General features: G+C 34.6%; 1 protein-coding gene across 5 annotated transcripts in view; it reads right to left on the reverse strand.

The window, feature by feature from the left end:
* Positions 1-25,171, reverse strand: part of LOC132743928 (ubiquitin-associated domain-containing protein 1-like) — a gene marked incomplete at its 3' end in the record, with an annotated part of 92,402 nt that overhangs the window by 32,552 nt on the left and 34,679 nt on the right. For 2 of the 5 annotated variants that reach the window (XM_060732525.1, XM_060732528.1), the window contains 2 exon segments: positions 16,744-16,846; positions 22,278-22,415. In XM_060732525.1, coding sequence (XP_060588508.1) covers positions 16,744-16,846; positions 22,278-22,415 — 241 coding nt within the window. 5 annotated transcript variants of the gene reach the window in all.

A 25,171-nucleotide genomic window follows, 5' to 3' on the forward strand; every position in this document is an offset into this window, starting at 1 on the left:
AATATGTCAAAGACTGTCAAATTATTGACGCGCTTAACGTATCGACACACCGTCCAATCATTTGCACACTTAACATTGAGTACGATGGTAGGCCAAACTTCTCAGATGCTCAAACATGCAACCCTAAAATCATAAACTGGCATAATGTTAAACAAGACAAGGTTAACCAGTATATGGATTTTTTTAGAAAATTGCAACGTTCTGCATTATGCACAAGATTTTCCTATAAATAATAAAAATGATAAAAATGATCTTATTGCTGGTATTGTTACAATTGTGAATCTTGCAACAGATTTGTTTATACCAAAGGTTAAATTTAAGTCATACATACCATACTGGAATACTATGCTATCATCATTACACAAAGATATGAAATTAAAGCAAAATAATTGGATACGCGCTGGAAAACCTAGAACGGAAGAATCTAAATCTTTTAAAGAATACAAATCGCTCAAAACTAAGTTAAGATGCGCACATTGTGAGGCTACGTCATTTTTGCGGGAACAGGAAGCGGATCGATACGGCCACAGAGTGCGATAACAACGAGTTTTGACGTCTTATTAATCACCATTAAAACTTCGAAAAGGTTATACTAGAACTTCTTGAAAAGGATGGGAAGGTCAATTTAAATGCATCACAAGGTGGCTTTCAAAAACATGTAAGTTGTATAATGACATCTTTTATGCTAAGAGAATGTGTATACAATGTGTATATAATGTGTATGGTCTTGAAAACCATTCCCCAGTATATGCTTGTTTTCTTGATGCTAAACAGGCATTCTACCGCACTTGGGTATCATTACTTCGGGTTAAATTGTTCAAAATGGGTATTGATATTTCACTATTTAAAGTGAAAAGTGATTTTGTCATTTTTCGAAAACTGCTATAGCTGTGTGAAATCACAAGGTTACACATCAGACTGGTTCCCCATTTTGCAAGAAACCCGTCAAGGCCAATGTCTCAGTCCTTTTCTCTACCTAATATTCATAAATACCTTAATGGAAGAAGTAGACAATAGTCAACATTGCTTCAAATTAGGTACTTTAAAATGTGGATGCCCAACTTCTGCCGATGACTTATTATTTCAAATACAAAACGCGGTCTAGATACTCTGATGGACATATGTTATAGGAACTCCATTTATGAAAGATATCTATATAATTCCCAAAAAATGTAATACAATAGTGTTCAACGATGTTAAATCAAGACCTCGCGCCTGGACTTTAGGAGACAAAACCATAAACGAAATGGATAGTTATCTTCATTTAGGTGCCCAATGTAACAACAGTCTAAATATAAACATGAATATCTCTATTAGCTGTGATAAACTTCGAAAACCCTTTTTTAGTATTGTGGATTGTGGTATTTACAGAAATGGCCTCCATCCTCTTACATGCAAAAAGATCTATGTGTTAGTTGTGCTACCTAAGGTTCTGTATGGAAGCGAGCTATAGTCTGGAATTACTGAGACAAAGTTACACCCCTTATATAACTACATAACCAATGTATAAAATGCATTCAGTAAATACCAGTAAGTACAAGGACAGATATAGCCCTGTATTATTATACAACCAATGGCCAATTTGATAGATAAATGCAAAAACTGTTATTTTTTGGCCAGCTCTGCCAGTTAGACACTAAATTTCGAACAGAAGAAGTTTTTGTATATAGATTAACATCATTTATGCTCTTCCCAAGAAAAACAAAGGGATTCTTGCCAGATATTTACATGATCCTAGGTAAATACAACCTTACAAGCTTCCTCAGTATAACCTTTTATAGTACAGGAGTTATTCCCAAATCTCAGTACCTGGAAAAGAATGGTCAAATCGGCAATCAATAGCTCTATAGAGTTTGATTGGAAAAACCGTGTACTGTGCGATAAAAGTTGGAACCAATTCCTCCGTGTCCATCCTGTTTTAGAACCATGAATTCTTTGGAATTTCAGTCGCATTTATAGAAACCTACAAGCAGAGTGTACATCAACGTTTATTCTAATGTGCCGATATTTTTCTAGGAAATGAGATGCAAAAGTTGTAACCTAATGATAAATAATATATGTAAACATATTCTATTGTTTTGTCCCTTAAATGAGTCAAAAAGGGCAAAGTTATGGGTTACCTTATCAAAACTTATGGGCATAGAAACTTTTCAAAGCCTTATTGCACTTTCTCCTGACCTGCAGATCATTGAAATGTTTTGTGGTTTTACAGCTTTTTATCTAAGCAACGAGATTAGAGTGTATAGTTTCAAAACTTTCTTGTGTATACTGGATAACCTGGTTGTTAATAAGAAATACACATGTTATAATTGTCCTAATTCAGTTAGTAATCCAATGAATTTGTTACAAGTTCGCATACAAGCGCACAAAAACACGCCCACTTAAACCCAGGCACGCACATACACACGCACGCTTGTACTCACAAACAAGATTGCATTTGAGAAAAATGCTATGCCACCGCAATAAAACAACACTAAATAGTAGTGTAGGAACAGATTTTTTTGTTTCTATACAATTGAAAATTGTCATAATGCATATCTAATTCTTATTATCAGATTAGTGGTTAAATCTATTGTTAACTCAATAAAAGATCAGAGTAGGAATATATCAATGCACTTGAGTCTAGTGAATTTGGTGGTGAAGGTCATATTTCACACAGCCTAAAATTTCATGACTGCATCAAAGGACAACATGTAATACACTTTTGTCAAAATTAAGGTCAGCTGATATCAAAGTTCACTTTTAATTTTGACACTAGAGGCAAAATTTGAACAACTTTGGTAGAGTACCTATATATGATATCATTTAACAAATATTAAAGCTCTAAGCCTTGTACCTTCAGACAATAAGATTTTTTTGATTTTTTACTATATGTATATATTGAAAATCAATGACCCCGAGGCGGGGGCAATTTTGACCCCAGGGCTATAATTTGAACAATCTGGGTAGAGAGTCTATCAGACAATGCCTTATGCAAAATATCTAAGCTCTAGGCCATTTGGGTCTTTACAAGAAGGTATTTTTAAAATTTTTACTATATGTACAGTATAGTGAAAATCCATGACCCCCGGGGCAGGGCTGATTTTGACCCCAGGGCTATAATTTGAAAAATCTTGGTAGAGGTCTACCAGACAATGCCTTATGCAAAATATCTAAGCTCTAGGCCTTTTGGGTCTTTACAAGAAGATTTTTTAAATTTATTCTTATAATTCTTTTTGGTTGCCATGGCAACCAGATTTCTGCATGGAATTAAATTCTTTGAACAACTTTGGAAGCCCTTCACCCAAGGATCAATCCTGCCAAGTTTGGTTGAAATTGGACTAGTGGTTTTTCACAAGAAGATTTTTTAAGTTCACTATATAATCTATATAACACACACACACACAAACAAACAAACGAACAAACACACACACACACAGGTGAATCGCTATATGCCACCGCAACCGCATCGCAGATGCTGCGGTGGCATAAAAAAAAACCAAAACACACACACATACATGCACACATGCATGCACATGAATGTACGCACACTCACACACACCCTCGCACTGTTGTTCCTTATGACTTTACAACTTATATGTATTTGTTTAATTTCGTTATAAAGACATGTATTAACCATTGTTGTAGGTACTTATATAGTGTATATCCTCTCAAGATACTTTTGTTTCGTTTCGATAAGAATCTTAAGCAATAATGTAAAACTAATGTATATATTCAACTAGAAATGTGTCATCATGCCACGGATGCCCCCGCATGCAGCCAAAATTTCAAATGTTATAATATTTAGTTCCAAATTTGTTTGCACAAATTATTTTTTTCATTCTATATTCAAAGCCCTTAAATAGGTATATACATTTCCACAAAAGTATGAGTGCTGAAACTGAAAGTTCAAAATTTTTTCCAACATTCAGGAAAGATAAGTTTGTCCAAAATCATTGAACAACGACCAAATTCCAACTTAAACTGCTTATTCCTAAGATGTATCTATATTATTTTCAAAGTGACTCTGCCAAAAAATCATCGAACCATGACCACATTCCAACTTGACCTGGGCATTCCTTTGACATATCTATATGTCAATTTTGAGTTGAATATGTAACACTGTTGGGTTGATAATGAACAGAAACTGTAAATTTCATATCATTTTCAAAGTGAAAGGGGCATTACTCTGCCAAAAATCATTGAACCATGACAAAATTCGAACTTGGCCTGGGCATTCCAAAAATATATATCCATATGTCAAATTTGAGTTGAATGTGTAATATTGTTGGGGAGATAATGAACGGAAACTAAAAATTTCATATTATTTTTAAAGTGAAAGGGGCATAACTCTGCCAAAAATCATCGAACCATGACCAAATTTTAACTTGACCTGCGCATTCCTTTGACATATCCATATGTCAAATTTGAGTTGAATGTGTAATACTGTTGGGGAGATAATAAACGGGAAACTGAAAATTTCATATTATTTTCAAAGTTAAAAGGGGCATAACTCTGCCAAAAATCATCGAACCATGACCAAATTCGACCTTGACCTGTATTTTCTCATGACATATCCATATGTCAAGTTTGAGTTGAATGTGTTGTACTATTGGGGAGTTAATGAACGGAAACTGAAAATTTCATATTATTTTCAAAGTGAAAGGGGCATAACTCTGCCAAAAATCATCAAACCAAGACTAAATTTGAACTTGACCTGCGCATTCCTTTGACGTAGCCATATGTCAAGTTTGAGTTGAATGTGTTGTACCATTGGGGAGTTAATGGACGGAAACTGAAAATTTCATATTATTTTCAAAGTAAAAGGGGCATAACTCTGCCAAAAATCATCGAACCATGACCAAATTTGAACTTGACCTGTATTTACTCATGACATATCCATATGTCAAGTTTGAGTTAAATGTGTTGTACCGTTTGGGAGATAATGAACGGAAACTGAAAATTTCATATTATTTTCAAAGTAAAAGGGGCATAACTCTGCCAAAAATCATCGAACCATGACAAATTTCGAACTTGACCTGTATTTACTCATGACATATCTATATGCTAAATTTGAGTTCAATATGTGCAACCGTTATTAAGATAATGAACGGAAACTGATGATGACGGAAGGACGGAAGGACGGAATGACGGAATTACGGAATGACGGAATGACGGAACAGGGTAACACTATATGCCCTTGCCATTATATGGCGTGGGCATAAAAATAAAGTCTGTTTCTGTACAATTATGATTGAAAATACAGTTGACTCTCGATAACTCGAAATCCAAGGGACTGGGCATTTTACTTTGAGAGAAACGGAATTCGAGTAACATGGATCTGCCGCCATTACGTTGACATTGGTACATGTATATACATGTACCTGATTGAATGTGCAAAGAAGTAGGTTTGTTATTGTTGATAGCAGCAATGCTGCAATATTTAACCGTTGAAATGACTGTAATTCACTTACAAATACAAATTATAAATGAACAAAAATATATAATTCAAAATTTAATACATGTATATTAATAGTGAAACATAAACACAAGCATTCTTAGCAATGACATAAATGCAAGTTTGTCAGTATTCATCAGTAATGCACATGCTTTTAATACGCACTCATGATAATTCATTATAATCAAAGTGCTGCAGCACTGAATGCGACGGACATGCAACCGGAGAGACATTAAGGCTTCTTTTAGAAAAAAAAAAACAAAACAAAAACAAAACACAAAATATATAACAGAGAAAATTTGTTCCATACAAGTTCGAGATTTGTAGAGCAATATATTTTGTGTCCCAAATTGATATAATTCAGATTTTCTACTTTCAAGCACTTAAATACAGAATGAAATTTATGCCTAAAAACTCTGGTCAAACTTGTAAATCAGTGTCCTTATCGATTTATTCTAAGAAATGATATGTAAAAAGAAAAAAAAACTATCAACGAAATATTTCTAGAATAAATCCAGGCAAATAAACTTCAAACATAATACATTATACATTTGAGAATGCTATTTAGAATTGCTTCGTGTTATATCATAGTGGGCATACAGACAATAAAATATAAGTCATTTGTATTTTTATTTCTCTTGGATATGTCTCATTAAAAAAAAAGGTTAAAATCATCAGCAATTAATAGTGTATTTCTTAGATTTTTTTTATTTACAAGGTAAAGATGTAGAGGCCAGAGCACATCGTTTTTATTTTAAGCACTACAGTGTTTAGTTGTCCTTTTCAACTTCACACTAAATTCCATTTTCAACTTGTTTGCTTCTTACAATTGTATAGCATTTCTAAAAGTATTGCATTACAATCCGCTGGTTTATTAATTACATGTTTAATGTGTACTTCCTAATCGCCTGTCCAAAAATCAGAACAGGTGGAGCAGAATCTATTTTTAGAATAGCGAAGGTTAACTCATATCATGACCTAGTAAAATATGTAAACAAACCACAAGAATCGGAAGTAGAACTGATATTATAACTTCCTTACCATGAAAGACTACATGCCGGTAAAGTGTCTTACATGCATTTTCAAAAATAGATATTTATACTAGCCATTCTACTGTATCTAATATATTAATAACTGCTGAATATTCAGCTAAACCCGCGGTATGAGTCACGAAAATAGTTCTTCTTTTATCAATGCGCGAGTTATCCTAGAGTCACGAAAAACTTTTGATTTGTTAATAATAATGTTTTGTATAATGCAGAAATATTTATTTCCTACTAATAATGTCTTGGAACTCAGAGGTTACACCTTTATTGTAGTATAATTTGCTGTCCTACTTTTTCGACAGCGGTAAATCGTTTCAGCAGTAATTTGCATATTGCGCAATAATACTACGGGACTACAACGTTTTTATCAATAATATACGTTCATATTTTAACTTGGATAACTTAATTTGAAATTGAAAAGGCTAAATATGGAAGACATTAAGATATCCAGACAAAGTATGGGAGTTTTGAAGGATCAAATTCATGTACTATTTCTTAGTCTGTTAATTGGTTTAGGACACATTGCGCGAGTGTAGCCAACGAAATCCCATGTGTAAATGACTTAGCTCTAAACGCGCCTGAGGGCGCGTTCGTCGCAATAAAAGCACAATAACACATTTATTTCAACAACAATTTATCTAATGTTTGAAGTTAATTGATCATCAGACGAAAACGAAAGTGCACTATCGTGAACCAGAAGTACATATTAATGTATGCAATATGACAGAAAATTAATTATAAAAATGTCATTTACGTTGAAAACAGACATCAATAGCTAGACTGGCACAATTAAATTAATTAAATCTTAATTTACTTATCTAACTGTTAAAACCAATTAAGTCCTGAAACCGATTAAAGCCACTTTCACGACGTGCTAATAATACATGATGACCGGCAATTAAAATTACTATGAAACGTGTAAATCACCAGTGACAACATCTCAACTTGATGTCCCCGACCTTTGATCAGTCAGCTGTTTTCACACTTCGACTAATTGAGATGAAAATATGTTGGACTTTAATTGACGGGACCAAATTTTCTTTTCGACTAAACAGGAGTCTCGGTAAGTCAAAATTTGACCTAAGCGGAGTTAAAATACCAAGATAAAGAAGGAAATTTGACGGGACTTTAGAAATTCTTCGCCTAACGCGGAATTTTGAGTAAAACGATTTTGACTTATTGAGAGTCAACTGTATGTCTGACAACCATTTCTGATTTAAACATGACCACTGATGTACAATTTTAAACAAATCCAACTTAATGTCAACAGGTTTGCATTTTGTACTTTCGGTGTCCATAATAATAAATATATAAATAATGTATTGTTTGCTTTTGTATCTATGAATTCACTTATTTTAGGTTGACTTTTACTTGGTTTATACAAATTTATTTTAGTTCGATTGTGTTGGAAGCTATAAGCTTATTGAAACACTCTCGACCCAACCAGTACTTAGCAATGAATGTAAAGTTTCTTGCTCAAGGAAACAACTGCTTGCCCCTGATAGGGTTAGAGCCCACGCGGTCAGCAATCCTTAGATTACTAGTCTGACGTGTTAACCACTCGGCCACGCCGCCACTTTTACTTGATATATCGGAAAAAAACTTGTCAACAACTCCAAGCATTAAATTACTATTTGTTTACATCATTAATTTGTTATCGTAGGTTAGACCGAAATACCATATCAGTTCTATGCATACTATTGTGTTCCAGGTCCTTATACGAAGATGGACAGAAAGGGCCAAAAAGTTGTGATTGGTGTTTTCGTTTGTTTTACATGGGACTAAAAATGTTACTACAGCACCAAAAATAGCAAAATTTACCTCTAAATCATGGGCACGTGGAGGTTACACACTTTATCAAAAATTTAACTACATAATGTCAGTTTAGGTTATGTAATCAAAAATATCCACCTGTAAATGATTTGTAAAGGCTCCACCATACAAAAAAACACTTACATTTTTGGTAAAAAAACAACACATTTGCTTATGCTTCAATAATTTGGTCAAGAATAAACTAATCTCATAAATTTACTAGTTTATGATTACTGAATTGGTATCGCTACTTATCAAATTACTATTTCTTAGCTCAATTAAGTCATCTCATGACACAATCAATTTTAAATTTCTAGGGTGTGCTTAACTTATTTCTAGGTGTATATAAAGAAATGAGCTACTATGAAGGTTTTGGTTTGTTCATCAATAAGATTAACATATCATGTATATTAAGCCACTGAAAGAGTATCAGTCTAAATATAAAAAACAAGAGCACCGCTAGGCGGAGCATTATATGCCCGAAAGTGATTTTTTTTAGTAAAGATGAAGCATTTGTAAGACATGGGAGTAAAATAAAGTATTACCTCCTTCAAATAACAATCCTCCTTTGAAGTTTCAATATTGTGGTCCAAAGTGAACTTTAAGTTATGCCCCAGAAACTGTTTTCAATTCTAAGGTAAAAGTGACCTTGACCTTTGACCTTGTGACCCCAAAATCAATAGGGGTCTTCTACCCAATATGGACATTTATACTATGAAGTTTAAACACAGTAGGCCAAATGATACTTAAGTTATGTTCCGAAAACTGCTTTCAGTTTTAAGGTAAGTGACCTTGACCTTGTGACCCCAAAATCAATAGGGGTCTTCTACCCAATATGGACAATCATCCTATGAAGTTTGAATATTGTGGGCTAAATGGAACTTAAGTTATGCTCAAGAAACTGTTTTCAATTTCTAAGTAATAGTGACCTTGACCTTTGACCTTGTGACCCCAAAATCAATAGGGGTCTTCTACCCAATATGGACAATCATCTTATGAAGTTTGAACACTGTGGGCTGAAAAGAAATTTTAATTAAGTTATGTCCCGGAAATTATTTTCAGTTTTAAGGTCAAAGTGACCTTGATCTTGACCTTGTGACCCCAAAATCAATAGGGGTCTTTTACCCAATATGGACAATCTATAAAATTTGAACACTGTGGGCCAAATGGAACTTAAGTTATGCTCCAGAAACTATTTTCAGTTAAGGTGATAGTGACCTTTGACCTTGTGACCCCAAAATCAATAGGAGTCTTCTACCCAATATGGACAATCATCCTATGAAGTTTGAACACTGTAGGCCAAATGGAACTTAAGTTATGCTCCGGAAACTGTTTTCAGTTTAAAGGTCATAGTGACCTTGACCTTTGACCTTATGACTTCAAAATCAATAGGGGTCTTCTACCCAATATGGACAATCATCCTATGAAGTTTGAACACTGTAGGCCAAATGGAACTTAAGTTATGCTCCGGAAACTGTTTTCAGTTTAAAGGTAATATTGACCTTTGACCTTATGACCCCAAAATCAATAGGGGTCTTCTACCCAATATGGACAATCATCCTATAAAGTTTGAATATTGTGGGCCAAATGGAACTTAAGTTATGCTCCGGAAACCAAATTGCTAACGGACGGACAGACGGACGAACGGACAGACGGACGGACGCCAGGGGGTATAACATAATATGTCCGAAATTCTTTCGGGCATATAAAAAATAAGGTTGAATTCTTCACATTTGACCAACCAGTAAAAGTAATAAACAAAGAGCTCTCCTGACCAATCAACCACATCCGAGCAATGTCTTAGACAAGCATCCTGACCAAGTTTGATGACAATTGAGTCAAAAATGTGACCTCTAGTGTGTTAACAAGCTTTTTCCATATTTGGGCAGTGTGACCTAGCTTTTGACCCCAGGTGACCCATATTCAAACTGGACAGAGAAAACATCAAAACAAACTTCAAACCAATTTCCAGAATATTTGGATGACAACAGTAGCCACTAGAGAGTTCACAAGATTTTCTATTTTTAGCTCCTATGACCTAGTTTTTCATCAGAGATACCCATATTCGAACTGCTCCGAGCAATTAACTAGACAAGCATCCTGACCAAGTTTGAGGAGAATTGAGTCAAAAATGTTACCATTAGAGTATTTACAAGGTCTTTCCATATTTGGGCAGTGTGAGCTAGTTTTTGACCCTAGGTGATCCTACTTGACCTAGAAATCATCAAAACAAGCTTCCTGACAAATTTCCAGGATATTTGCATCAAAACTGCAGCCACTAGAATGTTAACAAGAATTTCCTATTTTTAGCTCCTGTGACCTAGTTTTTGACCGAAGACAACCCATATCAAAACTTGATCTAGAAATCATCAAAACAATTTTCCTGACCAATTTCAAAAATATTTGGATCAAAACTGCAGCCACTAGAGTGTTAACAAGATTTTTCTATATTTAGCTCCTGTGACATAGTTTTTAATAGATGACCCATATTCTAACTTGACCTAGAAACCATCAAAACAAACTTCCTGATCAATTTTCAGGATATTTGCATCAACACTGCAGCCACTAGAGTGTTAACAAGATTTTTCATTTTTAGCTCCTGTGACCTAGTTTTTGATCGGAGACAACCCAAATTAAAACTTGACCTAGAATCATCAAAACAACCTTCCTGACAAATCCAAAATATTTGGATCAAAACTGCAGCCGCTAGAGTGTTAACAAGATCTTTCTATTTTTAGCTTCTGTGACCTAGTTTTGGACCAGAGATGACCCATATACGAACTTTACCTAGAAATCATCAAAACAACCTTCCAGGATATTTGGATCAAAACTGCAGCCACTAGAGTGTTGGCAAGATTTTTCTATTTTTAGCCCTTGTGACCTAGTTTTTGACTGGAAATGACACATATTCAAACTTGACCTAGAAATCATCATAACAACCTTCCTGACAAATTTACAAAATATTTGGATCAAAACTGCAGCCACTAGAGCGTTAACAAGATTTTTCTATTTCTAGCTCCTGTGACCTAGTTTTTGACCTGAGATGACCCATATTCATACTTGACCAAGAATTCATCAAAACAACCTTCCTGACTGATTTCAAGTATATTTGCATCAAAACTGCAGCCACTACAGTGTTGTCAAGCTTTTTTATTTTTAGCTCCTGTGACCTAGTTTTTGACCCGAGATGACCCATCTTCGAACTTGACAGATGCCAGACATAGTCACATCACTATACCTCACCTTGACCTCTTTCATGGTCAGGTGAGCTAAAAATTAATTATTAAACCTGATCATAGATGAGAAAGATGTTGTTTGTATACAAATACCTTGAAAATGTTAAAGTGTATGTAGTACATGTATTTTTTTTCTTAATATATTTGTATGCAGTGCAAAACTGAAAAAATTTTACTGAATAGCGCACATTGTTGCAGTATATGTTGTAGACTACATGCTTCTATAAATCATTCCGACAAATGGTGCTTTCACCCTTGCTATATATTAACTAAATTGAACTCTTTTTTTTCAAATCTGTGATGATCTAACTATAAAAATCAAAAGGGGAAAATATTATGATAAGAAAATAAATCCATAGTTTAAACCGGAGCACTTGTGGTGAATCATCCAGTAGTTGTTCAACTCACAGCAGGGTATTTACTACATCTCTCTGCTACATGAGATTACATAATGTACAGGAAATCTAGTGGCTATTTTTGTTATCTTGTAGCCAAAAGTAGTACTGGTTGGGGACCACCAAAACCGGACAACCACCAAACCCGGACGGCCCCGAAAATGCTTAATTTAGTATTTTCTTTGTTCAGTGGTTGTCAGTCACTTTTTATCAACAATAAGTGCATGTTTCTTTTCAAATTAAGTAAATAAGTTTATTTCAACCTCCGTAAACGGTAATATTTTAATGACTATTTCAAGAATGTTGACTTTGAAATTCGGGGGTCAAGAAAGCAATGCCTGACCTCATATACCAGCTATAATCATTTGCAGAGTGAATAATAGAATATCCAAAACTTCAGAATTTGTTGCTGACATATTGTATATCATGTTACAAATAAAAAATCAAAACACCCAAGCTTTTATCTGAATTAAATCACATCATGTACATATCTGTCCGGACACTTGGTACTGTAGTGTAGACAATTTAGGTAATTTTATACCCTCCTTGTTGAGCCTCAGATATAAGTGTCAATACAATCAAAAATAAACAAACTAGTTTGTTAGTTAGGAGGAGAACTTAGCTGAACTGTGTCAAATTTTTTGGTCTCTAGGTTAAAAATTATGAAATCTGTCAGGAAAAATGTTCCAAAAGTGTCCGGTTGATGGTCTCTGACCAGTAAATGATCAAAATGGGCAAAAAAATTTGCAAACAAAAATAGCTCCACGCCTGTGAGCAATTAATCTCTAACAAGAAGACCTCTAGGCGGAGCATTATATGCCTGATAGAATTATTTTTTTAGTAAGGATGAAGCATTTGTAAGACATGGAAATTAAAGAAAGTATTACCGGTACCTCCTTCAAAAAGCAATCCTCCTTTATAGCTGATGAACCTTTATATATATATATACAGTTGCTGTTTCCAAAGCACCACCATCAAGTTGTTATCTTGTAAGTAAAACTGCTATGACGGATGGAAAGAAAGACGCCAGGGGTATGTACTCGATATTATTGATCATCCTATGAAGTTTGACAGTTGTAAAACTGTTAAGGTCATTTGATATTGACCTTTGACCTTGTGACCCCAATATAGATATGGATCTTTGTTTGTTTACAATCTGGAGTTCATGACCCCATTTATTCTGTACTGGGATTTGAAATTTTTTGACAGTTTACTAATATTTTTCTCACAAAGTACAAAAAAGTTATACAAAATGTTTTTAGGCAAAATACTTCTTGGTTATTTTACTATTTCAAAAAAGGGCTGATAGATGTGAAACATGTCAAAAATACCATGAAAACCTGCCCTAGCATCATCTAGTGGCTAAAATAGATAAGTTGCAGGTTTAAGCTTTAGTATGTAACATCAATTTTCAGAAATAAAGGCATTAATTTGAAACAAAATAAATAGGTATATGTTTTTGAGATAATAAACAGAGGTTACTCTCTGAACCCCAAGAATCTAACATAGATTTAGACTGAGTAATGGATTTCTTGGTGCAACATGACTGATGTTTGATCCTTTTTTTACAGTGTTTATGCAATTCTCTTTTCATGTCCGTTACATCCAGTGCTTTCAGCACTTTGATTTAAATTTTTACTTTATGTTACAAAGATAATGAAAATCAAAGACCCCAGGGTATGCAAATTTTGACCCAAGGGCTATAATTTAAACAATCTTGGTATAGGTCTACTACACAATGTTTCATGCCAAATATCTAACCTCTAGCCTTTGTAAATTCACAGATGAATTTTAAAAAGTTTTCACTATATAAATATAAGGAAAACCTATGACCCTGGGGCCAGGCCAATTTTGAAATTATGGGCAAAATTTGAACACCTTTGGTAGAGTACCTATAGATGATATTATATACCAAATATTAAAGCTCTAAGCCTTGTACCTTCAGACAAGAAAGTTTTTAAATTTTAACTACATGTACATTATGAAAAACAAGCAATTATCATAGTATTGCAAGCAATCCATAAGTCCCCTACCGGTTAGAACCCCATCAACATTCTGATGGGCCATTGGCCATTCACTAGTGTTTCAATTTTTCTCTATTTTAAGTAAATTTGTTGGAAAAGTTCTTTAAAAGTGATCACAGGAAACAGTTTTTATGAAAAGACAGACAGACGGACTGAAGGACACTCTAAAGTTAATATTTGAAACATCCCTGTTACCAAAATATAACATTTTAAAAGCAAAATTCTTAAAGAGGAGATAACTCTTGAATTAAAGATGCAATTTCATAAAAATTTTCAGCTCTTTTTGACTAATCACAAATATTGTTATATTTGCCATGTTTTAAGCCTATTTGTTGCCAAGGCAACTGATATTTTTTCAAAATAGGAAGAACAGATAAGACATGCATAATCTCAAAACTGCTATCTACCCATATGTCAAGTTTCATAAAAATATTTCCAGTACTTTTTGAGTTTTCACTGGATTCAGTTTATGTGTAAAATTTGCCATATTTTCAGTCTATGTGTTGCCATAGCAACAAGAATTTTCAACATAGGAAGAAAAGAAAAAGACGTGCATAATCTCAAGACTGCCATCTACCCATATGTCAAGTTTCATAAAAATATTTCCAGTTCTTTTTGCGTTATCACTGGATCCAGTTTATGTGTAAAATTTGCCATATTTTCAGCCTATTTGTTGCCATAGCAACCAGAATTTTCATCATAGGAAGAAAAGAAAAAGACGTGCATAATCTCAAGACTGCCATCTACTCATATGTCAAGTTTCATAAAAATATTTCCAGTACTTTTTGCGTTATCGCGGGATCCAGTTTATGTGTAAAATTTGCCATATTTTCAGCCTATTTGTTGCCATAGCAACCAGAATTTTCAACATAGGAAGTAAAGAAAAAGACGTGCATAATCTCCATACTGCAATCTATCCATATACCAAGTTTCATAAAAATATTTTCAGTACTTTTCAAGTTATCGCGGGATCCAGTTTTGTGGACGGACGGACTGACAGACAGACGGACAGACAGACGGACGGACAGACGGACGGAGGGTAAACCTAAAGTCCCCTCCGGTAAACCGGTAGGGGACTAACAATAACCCCAAGATGGGGCAAATTTTGACCCCAGATTGAATTTGTGAAAAATGCTATGTCACCACATTTATACAACACTAACACATTAGTGTAGGAACAGAAGATTTTTTTTTTCTATACAATTGAACTTTGCCATAATGTAGTTGAGTCTAGTGAATTTGGTGGTCAAACTTTGGTAGAGTACCTATAGATGATATTATATACCAAATATTAAAGCTTTAAGCCTTGTACCTTCAGACAAGGAGATTTTTTAAGTTTTTAATATTTTACATACCGAAAATCAATAACCCCCGGGGCAAGGCCAATTTTGAGCCCAGGGCTATAATGTGAACAATCTTGGTAGAGGTCTATTACACAATGTTTCATGCAAAATATCTAACCTCTAGCCTTTGTCATTTCAGAGAAGATGATGTTTTAAATTTTTACTATATACATATAAGGTAAACCTATGACCTCCTGGGGCAGGGCTAATTTTGACACTAGAGGCAAAATTTGAACAACTAGATGATATCATAATTATACTAAATACCTTAAAGCTACATTTAATAAATTTCATAAAAAACTAAATAGCGACATTTCATTAATTTATTGGGTTTTATATCGACTCCAGGTCTTATTTTGGTGTCCTGACAACCAAAATGAGTTTTATTAGCATACAAATGGGTAACCTCATTGTGTCGAAGTGGGAAGTACAATTTCTGTTTGCATGAGAAACTCCGCCTTGGGATCATCCGTACATCAATATTAAATCAACAAACATGACTATAAGTAGCAGTCCTAATTTAACGGTATATTTCCGCATTATAACGGATGTTTTCATACAAATTTAATCTTTTTAAGAGATGATTACTTTCACTGAACCCCAGGCTTAGTGCACCGTGAAGATAAAACGGTAAAGTGTGTTTGCACAAGAAAATATCATATTTGCTGTGTTCCGGATAGTAACTATAAAACTGTGACGTAGCGCATACACGACCTGATTTTAGTCTTCATTTGCATGTTAAAATTCGTATACGAACTTTAGTGTTACCGTGGGGTTTTCCGTTTAAAATCCTAATTTATGAACCATATTTAATGAGATTTACAACAATACTGTTAAACAGGTTAATGAAACTGTAGAATGTTTGATTTTTAGGCCGACGGCAAAATATTTTTACATATTTATTTAATGTAGCTTTAAGACAAGTAGATTTTTTTAGATTTTACTTTATGTACAAAGGGAAAATCAATAACACCCAGGGCAAGCACAATCTTGGTAGAGGTCTACCATACAATGCCTAATGCAAGCTCAAGGGTCTGTGGGTCTTTACAGAAAGATTTTCAAATTTATTCTTATAATTGCCACCAGATTTCTGTATGGAATCAAATTCATTGAACAACTCCTGCATTTAGACTTACCGTTTTTCAGCAGAAGATTTTTTAAGTTCACTATATAATCTATAGAACACGTATGCACAAACGCACACACACACATACACAGACAGGTGAATCACTATATGCCACTGCATCGCAGATGCTGCCGTGGCATATAAATGCTCTGGGTGCTACCTATGGATCATTCCTGAGAAGTTTGATCAAAATCCATACAAAAAGTCAGGGAGAGATTTGTGTAAATTGTGACCGAGGGATGAAAGACGATGAACGATGGACACACTGCCATCACAAAAGCTTACCACTGAGCACTTGGTGCTCAGGTGAGCTATAAACATTACCTTCTGCTTGAGAGAAAATCTTTGAAGCTTCAGGATTAAGGCAGAGAAGTTTTTGTGAAACTTCAATCAGTGAAATAAGAATTTTCCTTAACTCAGTCTGAAACTAGACAAACAAACAATTATCATAGTATTGCAAGCAATCCATAAGTCCCCTACCGGTTAGAACCCCAGCAACATTCTGATGGGCCATTGGCCATTCAATTTTACCAGTGAATGAATGACATGAATGAACTTAAATCTTTTGAGTTCTAAGTTTGTCTATATCACAGTAATGTGCCTAGTAAGGAAATTATGTTTATACAACAGATAATCAAAAGGTCCAATTTTCTCTGGATGAATAAGAATAACTAATGTTTCAATTTTTCTCTTTTTTAAGTAAATTTGTTGGAAAAAATCTTTAAAAGTGATCTCAGAAAACAGTTTTTATGAACAGACAGACAGACATACGGTACATACAGACAGACTGAAGGAGACTCTAAAGTTGTTTTTTTCAAACATCCCTGTTACCAAAATATAACATATTTTAATGCAAAATTCTTAAAGAGAAGATAACTCTTGAAATAAAGATGCTAGATTTATGAACATTGTCATATATGATGTCAGTTTTACTTTAAGTTTAAAGGAATGAAGAAGTTGGAGTAAAAAATACCAATTTCTCGAAAAAAATCTAAGTTCAAGGGGGGACATAATTCTGAAAATAGTCTTGCTAGAGTATTTAACCTTCTCAAAAATGTTGAGTGATAAAAAGAAACATATATATGAAGTTTGAAGTAGATACATTAAGAAATAAAGAAGTTATTTAAAAAAGACAACATTTTTTTCATAAAAAATTCTAAGTTCAAGGGAGGTAATTCTGATAATTTTTGTGCTAGAGTTGTAAACCTTGTCACATATGATGTGGTTGATGACCAGAAACTTATATTTAAAGTTTGAAGTAAACACCTTAAGAAATAAAGAACTTATAGTGAAAAAGCTTAAAAATTTAAATCAGAAATATTGAAATTCAGTCTATTTGTTGCCATAGCAACCAGAATTTTCAACATAAAAAGAAAATAAAAAGATGTGCATAATCTCCAGACTGCCATCTACCCATATTTTAAGTTTCATAAAAATATTTTCAGTACTTTTTGAGTTATCACTGGATCCAGTTTATGTGTTAAATTTGCCATATTTTCAGACTATTAGTTGCCATAGCAACCAGAATTTTCAACATAGGAAGAAAAGAAAAAGACGTGCATAATCTCCATACTGCCATCTATCCATATATCAAGTTTCATTAAAATATTTTCAGTACTTTTTGTGTTATCGCGGGATCAAGTTTTGTGGATGGACAGACTGACAGACAGACAAACAGACAAACAGACAAACAGACTGACAGACAGACGGACGGAGGGTAAACCTAAAGTCCCCTCCGGTTAAACCGGTAGGGGACTAATAAAGATCAAAGTAAATAACCTTAACTCTTAATTAACAAATAACTAGAACTCTGCTGGTCAGATGTGTCACTTTGTAAACAGTATAGCTGTCAGTTAGGCATTTTCTTCTTAAAAATAGTTTATTTATAAACACTACTCCTGCAATGTACATGTACCTTTAACTTTAGTGGCATATATCTGAACTGATTGTAAAGATGTTATGTCTGGATTAATAAAACCGTTATATTGTCAACAAGAGCTGAAGACAGCGAAGCTTTCTAATTAAATACTGGACGCAGTAAGGAAGACAAAACTATGAAAGAAAAATCAATTATGACTGTATCAGTATCAAGAAAGTTCTGAAATGTTCTATATTTTTGCACAACATAATCTGATATGACCTTGTCGATAAATGCTAAACAGAAATTTCTATGCTTTAACCGCATGAGAATATTGTGAACAAGAGCCACCGCCCGGCAGAGGCAACACTCGACTTTTTTCCTTTTTCTAAAAGCAAACAAATAAACGGTTTAGACAAATGGTAAAGAAAAAAGTTGTTTTTCCTTTTAATTAATTTTTTCGGGGTAGGTTCTGGTCTATAATATTTTTAATAAAAATTTGGAGAAAATAAAACATTCATACAGTGCTAAATTTTTAAAATAAAACCCCAAAAAAAAGTATTTCAGCTATTTTGCCCTTTATCAGGGGTGTATTTCATGTATAATGTGGGCCACAATAAGCACGAAATCTCTAAGGTGTACTGTATATATCAAAAATTAACTGAAACCAGTTGAGAAAGGGGTGATAAAATTATAAATTATTACATTTAAATCAGGAAAACTTGCTGGCCAAAATCCATGAAAAATTTATAGTTGCTCCTAAATATATGGGTTTGTGATGGGCCTGTTGCAAGGGTATTGTATAAAAAAAAAACGGGGCTGTGCACTAGCGTTATGACGGTACCTTACTGCAGTCAGTGTACAGTTTTCAATGATGTAGGTCTGTTTTCCCCTGAGCACTTATTCCCGCCCACATCATGACTGAACCCCAGCCAAAACAGTTGTGTTCATGCTGGAGCTAAGCTTTAATTTGGACTTCTCCAAACCCTAGCCCATCTGTCCGTAAGTCCACAAAAACCTTGACTCATCAGTGACGCTGGACCGGGGTCCAATCATTAACTGTCCATGTGACATGAGTCTGTGCCCATTGCGAACGCTCTTGATTATGGCGTTGTGTCAAAGTAATGCAAATTGCTGGCCTCCATGACCTTAATCCAGCATCATGCAACCTGTTTCTAACAGTGTGTGTGCTTACAAACACACCAGTAGCATTCTGGAAGTCGTTATGTAAGGTTGTAGCGTTCGAGAACCGTTGGCGCCTGGCCTGAAGAACAATAAATCGATCCTGGGCTTGAGTCGTTGAAAGATCTCAGGCATGGCCCTGCAAGACATTTCCAGTCATTTGAAATCGGTTCCACATCCTTGAGACAACGCTCTGGGTATGCTTAACCACATGCTTATCGTGCAAGGTGTACATGACAAATTGATAACTTAAGTACACAATTATGACGTCCCTGTACAGGTGTATCGTTAGCGTAAATATGATGATGATAATAGGACTGAAATATGCAATGTTGAAAAGGTGATCCTTAGCAAATTTTGAGTTGTATATATAAAGGAAGAAAAAAATGTATGTATGTATGTGCGTGCGTGTGTGTATATATCTTGGAAGAAGAAAAAAAAATTGTGACCCTGACCTTTGACCTTATGACCCCAAAATCAATAGGGGTCTTCTACCCAATATGGACAATCATCCTATGAAGTTTGAACACTGTGGGCCAAATGAAATTTAAGTTATGCTCTAAAAACCACAATTTTCAGTGTAAAGATCATTGTGACCTTGACCTTTGACCTTATGACCCCAAAATCAATAGGGGTATTCTACCCAATATGGACAATCATCCTATGAAGTTTAAATATTGTGGGCCAAATGGAACTTAAGTTATGCTTCAGAAACTGTTTTCAGTTTTAAGGTAATAGTGACCTTGACCTTTGACCTTGTGACCCCAAAATCAATAGGGATCGTCTACCCAATATGGACAATCATCCTATGAAGTTTGAATATTGTGGGACAAATGAAACTTCAGTTATGCTCTGAAAACTGTTTTCAGTCTTAAGGTCATAGTGACCTTGACCTTTGACTTTGTGACCCCAAAATCGATATGGGTCTTCTACCCAATATGGACAATCATGCTATGACATTTAAATATTGTGAGCCCAATGGAACTTAAGTTATGGTCAGGAAACCAAATTGCTAATGGACGGACAGAAATTCTAACAGGAGAGTAATAATGTGGCTACTCTATTGTTCTCTCTTTTGTTCTTTTTAGCCACTCTAAAGAAAATAGCCAAATAAAAGCATTACGGAATGAATGACATCAAAGAGAAAGAACAGTTACCTATTGTCCCTCTAGCCACATAATTACTGTCCTGTGTGATGCCCGAAATTCTTTCGGGCATATAAAAAGTTATGATCCAGGTACAAGTTTGCGAACGGCAACGACAACGCCACCAGGACTATAACAATACCTCTACTTTAAAAAAAAAAAAAATCTCACTAAAAATGACAAGAGCAAAAGTTTTTAAAGTAAAATTATAAGGTCAAAGAGGTAAAAGCTCTTGAAAAAAGATGCTAGAGTTATGAACCTTGGTCATGCATGTTGAGAGTAATGACAAAGAACAATTAATTATCTTAAGTCCAGAGTACAGCTCGAATTCGCTTTTCCTTTCATTTTGACACAAAATCGCCATATAACAGACTCTGTTAACCTTTGACCTCTAAGTGTGACCTTGACCTTGGAGGTAGGGATGCAGGTGTTCAACTTGACATATCGTCTCATTATTGTGACTATTTGTGCCTAGTTATTTCAAAATCACGAAGAAGTTCTAGATCGAACACAAAATATACCCTAAAACAGACTATGTTACTTTTCCACCTCTAAGTGTGACCTTGAACTTGGAGGTAGGGATGCAGGTGTGGCCCATGACACATTGTCTTATTATAGTGACTTTTTGTGGCAAGTATTAACAAAATCCCCTCCTTTGATCTATGAAAAAGTTATGTACTGGACACAAAATATACCTTGTAACAGACTATGTTAATCTTTGACCTCCAAGTGTGACCTTGACCTTGGAGGTAGGTGACCGGTTGATGTGCATGACACATTGTCTCATTATTGTGAGCAATTGTGGCAAGTATTTACAAAATCCCTTCAAAGATAAGGAAGTTATGGACCAGACACAACATATACCCTCAAATAGACAATGTTGACCTTGAATGAGCAAGTGTGACCTTGACCCTGGTTGTTACGCATGACACATTGTCTTATTATAACAAACAATTGTGCTAAGTAATTTCAGATTCCTTTGATAAATGACAAAGTAATGGACCGGACACAAAATATACCATGTAATAGACTATGTTAATCTTTGACCTCCAAGTGTGACCTTGACCTTGGAGGTAGGTGACCAGTTGTTGCTCATTACACATCGTCTCATTATTGTGAACAATTGTGGCAAGTATTTACAAAATCCCTTCAAATATAAGGAAGTTATGGACCGGACACGACATATACCCTTAAATAGACAATGTTGACCTTGAATGAGCAAGTGTGACCTTGACCCTAGAGGTAGGGATCTGGTTGTTGTGCATGACACATTGTCTTATTATAACAAACATTTGTGCCAAGATTCCTTTGATAAATAACAAAGTTATGGACCGGACACGAAAGTGTGACGGACGGACAGACTTTAAATTGTACAAATATGTACGCAAATTGTTTCATACCATCAAATTATGCAAAAGGCCATAAATCCTTCCATAAAGCAGAGGAAGTAAAATTTATTTCCATGGATGCATAGCTACTAACAGCAAGGGGACAAGCTGACTTCATTTGAAAATGAACATTAATTTTGTACCTCCAGATAATTGCACTGCATACATTTGAACATTTGTTCAAGGAAGCAAATGTCCTAAATTCAACTCCAGTATATCCCCTTCAAATTCTTTGTAGGGGTATAAAGTCTTTGTTTGCAGGGGTATAATAACATAATAACTTACATCAATGGCTGTAGCAATGGTAGATAAGCTTGTCTCTGGTTTCTCAAACCGCTGCACTGATGATGTTGCTTTTTTAATTTCCTCTGCATTAGGTCCTCGCTTCCCTTCTTCTGACTTCTGAAACATAGCCATCAGACTCTGAAAACCATTCACTAAATTTGTTTTAGTCCAAAAGCAATAACAACCCAGGTCTTCATATAAGGTATATACAGTGTTACTTCTGAATTCCGGAACTTCTAAAATCCAGAAACTTCTAAAATCAAAACATTTTTCTGGGTCCCGAAATTCTCCTTCTGTTTTTTTATGTAACAAATACCTCTGAATTCAGGAACTTCAGGAACTTTTAAATTCTGAATTCCAAACAATTTTCCAGTAAAATTTGGATTATATCAATTCAAATTAAATACTTTCAAAATCCGGAAATTGAAAAAGGTGTGGAGGAATATTGTAATTGAGATTGTAAAAACCTTCAAAATGTCAGTATCTTCCAATTAGCAGAAACCATTTATCTTGACACCTATTACAATCACAACCCGTAGTTGATTAAAGTGTGAAAAATCAAAAACAAGGGTAAATTGCATTTGAGAAAAATGCTATGCCACCGCATTAATACAACACTAAATAGTAGTGTAGGAACAGATTTTTTTGTTTCTACACAATTGAAGATTGTAATAATGCATAGATCCCTGACCCTGACCTATCTAATTCTTATTATCAGATTAGTGGTTAAATCTATTGTTAATCCAATAAAAGATCAGAGTAGGAATATATCAATGCACTTGAGTCTAGTGAATTTGGTGGTGAAGGTCATATTTCACACAGCCTAAATTTCATGACTACATCAAAGGACAACACAGTAAGACACTCAAAATCTAGGTCAGCTGATATCAAAGTTCACTTTACATCTTAATCTGTGCACATGGTTCAAATTTCATAGCTGTACATCAAAGGACAAGAAAGTAGGTCACATCATCAAAATCTAGGGGCGGAACCAATTTTGACCCCAGGGCTATAATTTGAACAATCTTGGTAGAGGTTCACTTCGCAAAGTCTCATGCCATATATTTACCCTCTAGCCTTTGTCAATTCAGAGAAGAAGATTTTTCAAGTTTTTACTTTATACATATAAGGAAAACTATCGCCTCTGGGGCAGGGCAATTTTAACACTAGGGGCATAATTAAAACAACTTTAGTAGAGGACCCATAGATGATATTATATACCAAATATCAAAGCTCTAAGCCTTGTACCTTCAGACAAGAAGATTTTTTAATTTTTTACTATATGTACATAGTGAAAATCAATGACCCCTGGGGTGGGGCCAATTTTGACCCCAGGGCTATAATTTGTTCAATCTTGCTAGAGGTTCACTACACAATGTTTCATGCAAAATATCTTAACTCTAGCCTTTGTAAATTTAGAGAAGATGATTTTTTAAGTTTTTACTATATACATATAAGGAAAACCTATGGCCCCTGGGGCGGGGCTAATTTTGACACTAGAGGCAAAATTTGAACATCTTTGGTAGAGTAGATGATATCATTTAACAAATATTAAAGCTCTAAGCCTTGTACCTTCAGACAATAAGATTTTTTTATTTTTCACTATATGTGTATATTGAAAAGCCATGACCCCGGGGGCGGGGCCAATTTTGACCCTAGGGCTTTAATTTGAACAATCTTGCTAGAGGTTCACTACACAATGTTTCATGCAAAATATCTAACCTCTAGCATTTGTCAATTGCTAGAAGAATTTTTTTTAAAGTTTTTACTATATACATTTAAGGAAAACCGATGACTCCCCGAGGCGGGGCCAATTTTGATCCCAGGGCTATAATTTGAAACATCTGGGTAGAGGTATACCACACAATGCCTTATGCAAAATATCTAAGCTCTAGGCCTTTTGGGTCTTTACAAGAAAATATTTAAAGTTTTTACTATTTGTACATATAGTGAAAATCAATGACCCCCGGGGCGGGGCCGATTTTGACCCCAGGGCTATAATTTGAACAACCTTGGTAGAGTCTACCAGACAATGCCTTATGCAAAATATCTAAGCTCTAGGCTTTTTGAGTCTTTACAAGTAGATTTTTTAAATTTATTCTTATAATTCCTTTTGGTTGCCATGACAACCAGATTTCTGCATGGAATGAAATTCTTTGAACAACTTTGGAAGCCCTTCACCAAAGGATCAATCCTGCCAAGTTTGGTTGAAATTGGACCAGTGGTATTTCACAAGAAGATTTTTGAAGTTCACTATATAATCTATATAACACACAAACATACATACATACATACACACAGGTGAATCGCTATATGCCACCGCATCGCAGATGCTGCGGTGGCATAAATAGAAATATATTATGATAAACTAGAAATGTGTCGTCACGCAACATGCAGCCAAAATTTCAGATTTTATATTTAGTTCCAAATTTGTTTGCACAAATTATTTTTTTTCATTTTAAGTTCAAAGCCCTTAAAACTATTCATTGTTAACAGAAACCATTTTCAAACAAAGTTCAAGGCACTGAAACTACTCAGTGTTTACCTTTAGTTAATTTCATATTGCATATTTGTAGCCAAATTAATGGCTACATACATTTCCACAAAAGTATGAGTGCTGAAACTTAAAATTCAAAAATTTTCCAACATTCAAAAAAGATAACTTTGTCTAAAATCATTGAACCACGACCAAATTCAAACTTGAACTGCTTATTCCTAAGATGTATCAATATGTCAAATTTGAGTTGAATGTGTACAACCATTGGGGAGATAATGAACGGAAACTTAAAATTTCTGATTTTTTTTCAAAGTTCAAGAGGGTTGACTCTGTCAGCTATCATCAAACCATGACCAAATTGCATTCTTATGACATATCCATATCTTTAATTTCAGTT

This window comes from Ruditapes philippinarum, unplaced genomic scaffold (assembly GCF_026571515.1).
Source record: "Ruditapes philippinarum isolate M1 unplaced genomic scaffold, ASM2657151v2 ctg1477_1_1_1_1, whole genome shotgun sequence".
Classification (NCBI taxonomy): domain Eukaryota; kingdom Metazoa; phylum Mollusca; class Bivalvia; order Venerida; family Veneridae; genus Ruditapes; species Ruditapes philippinarum.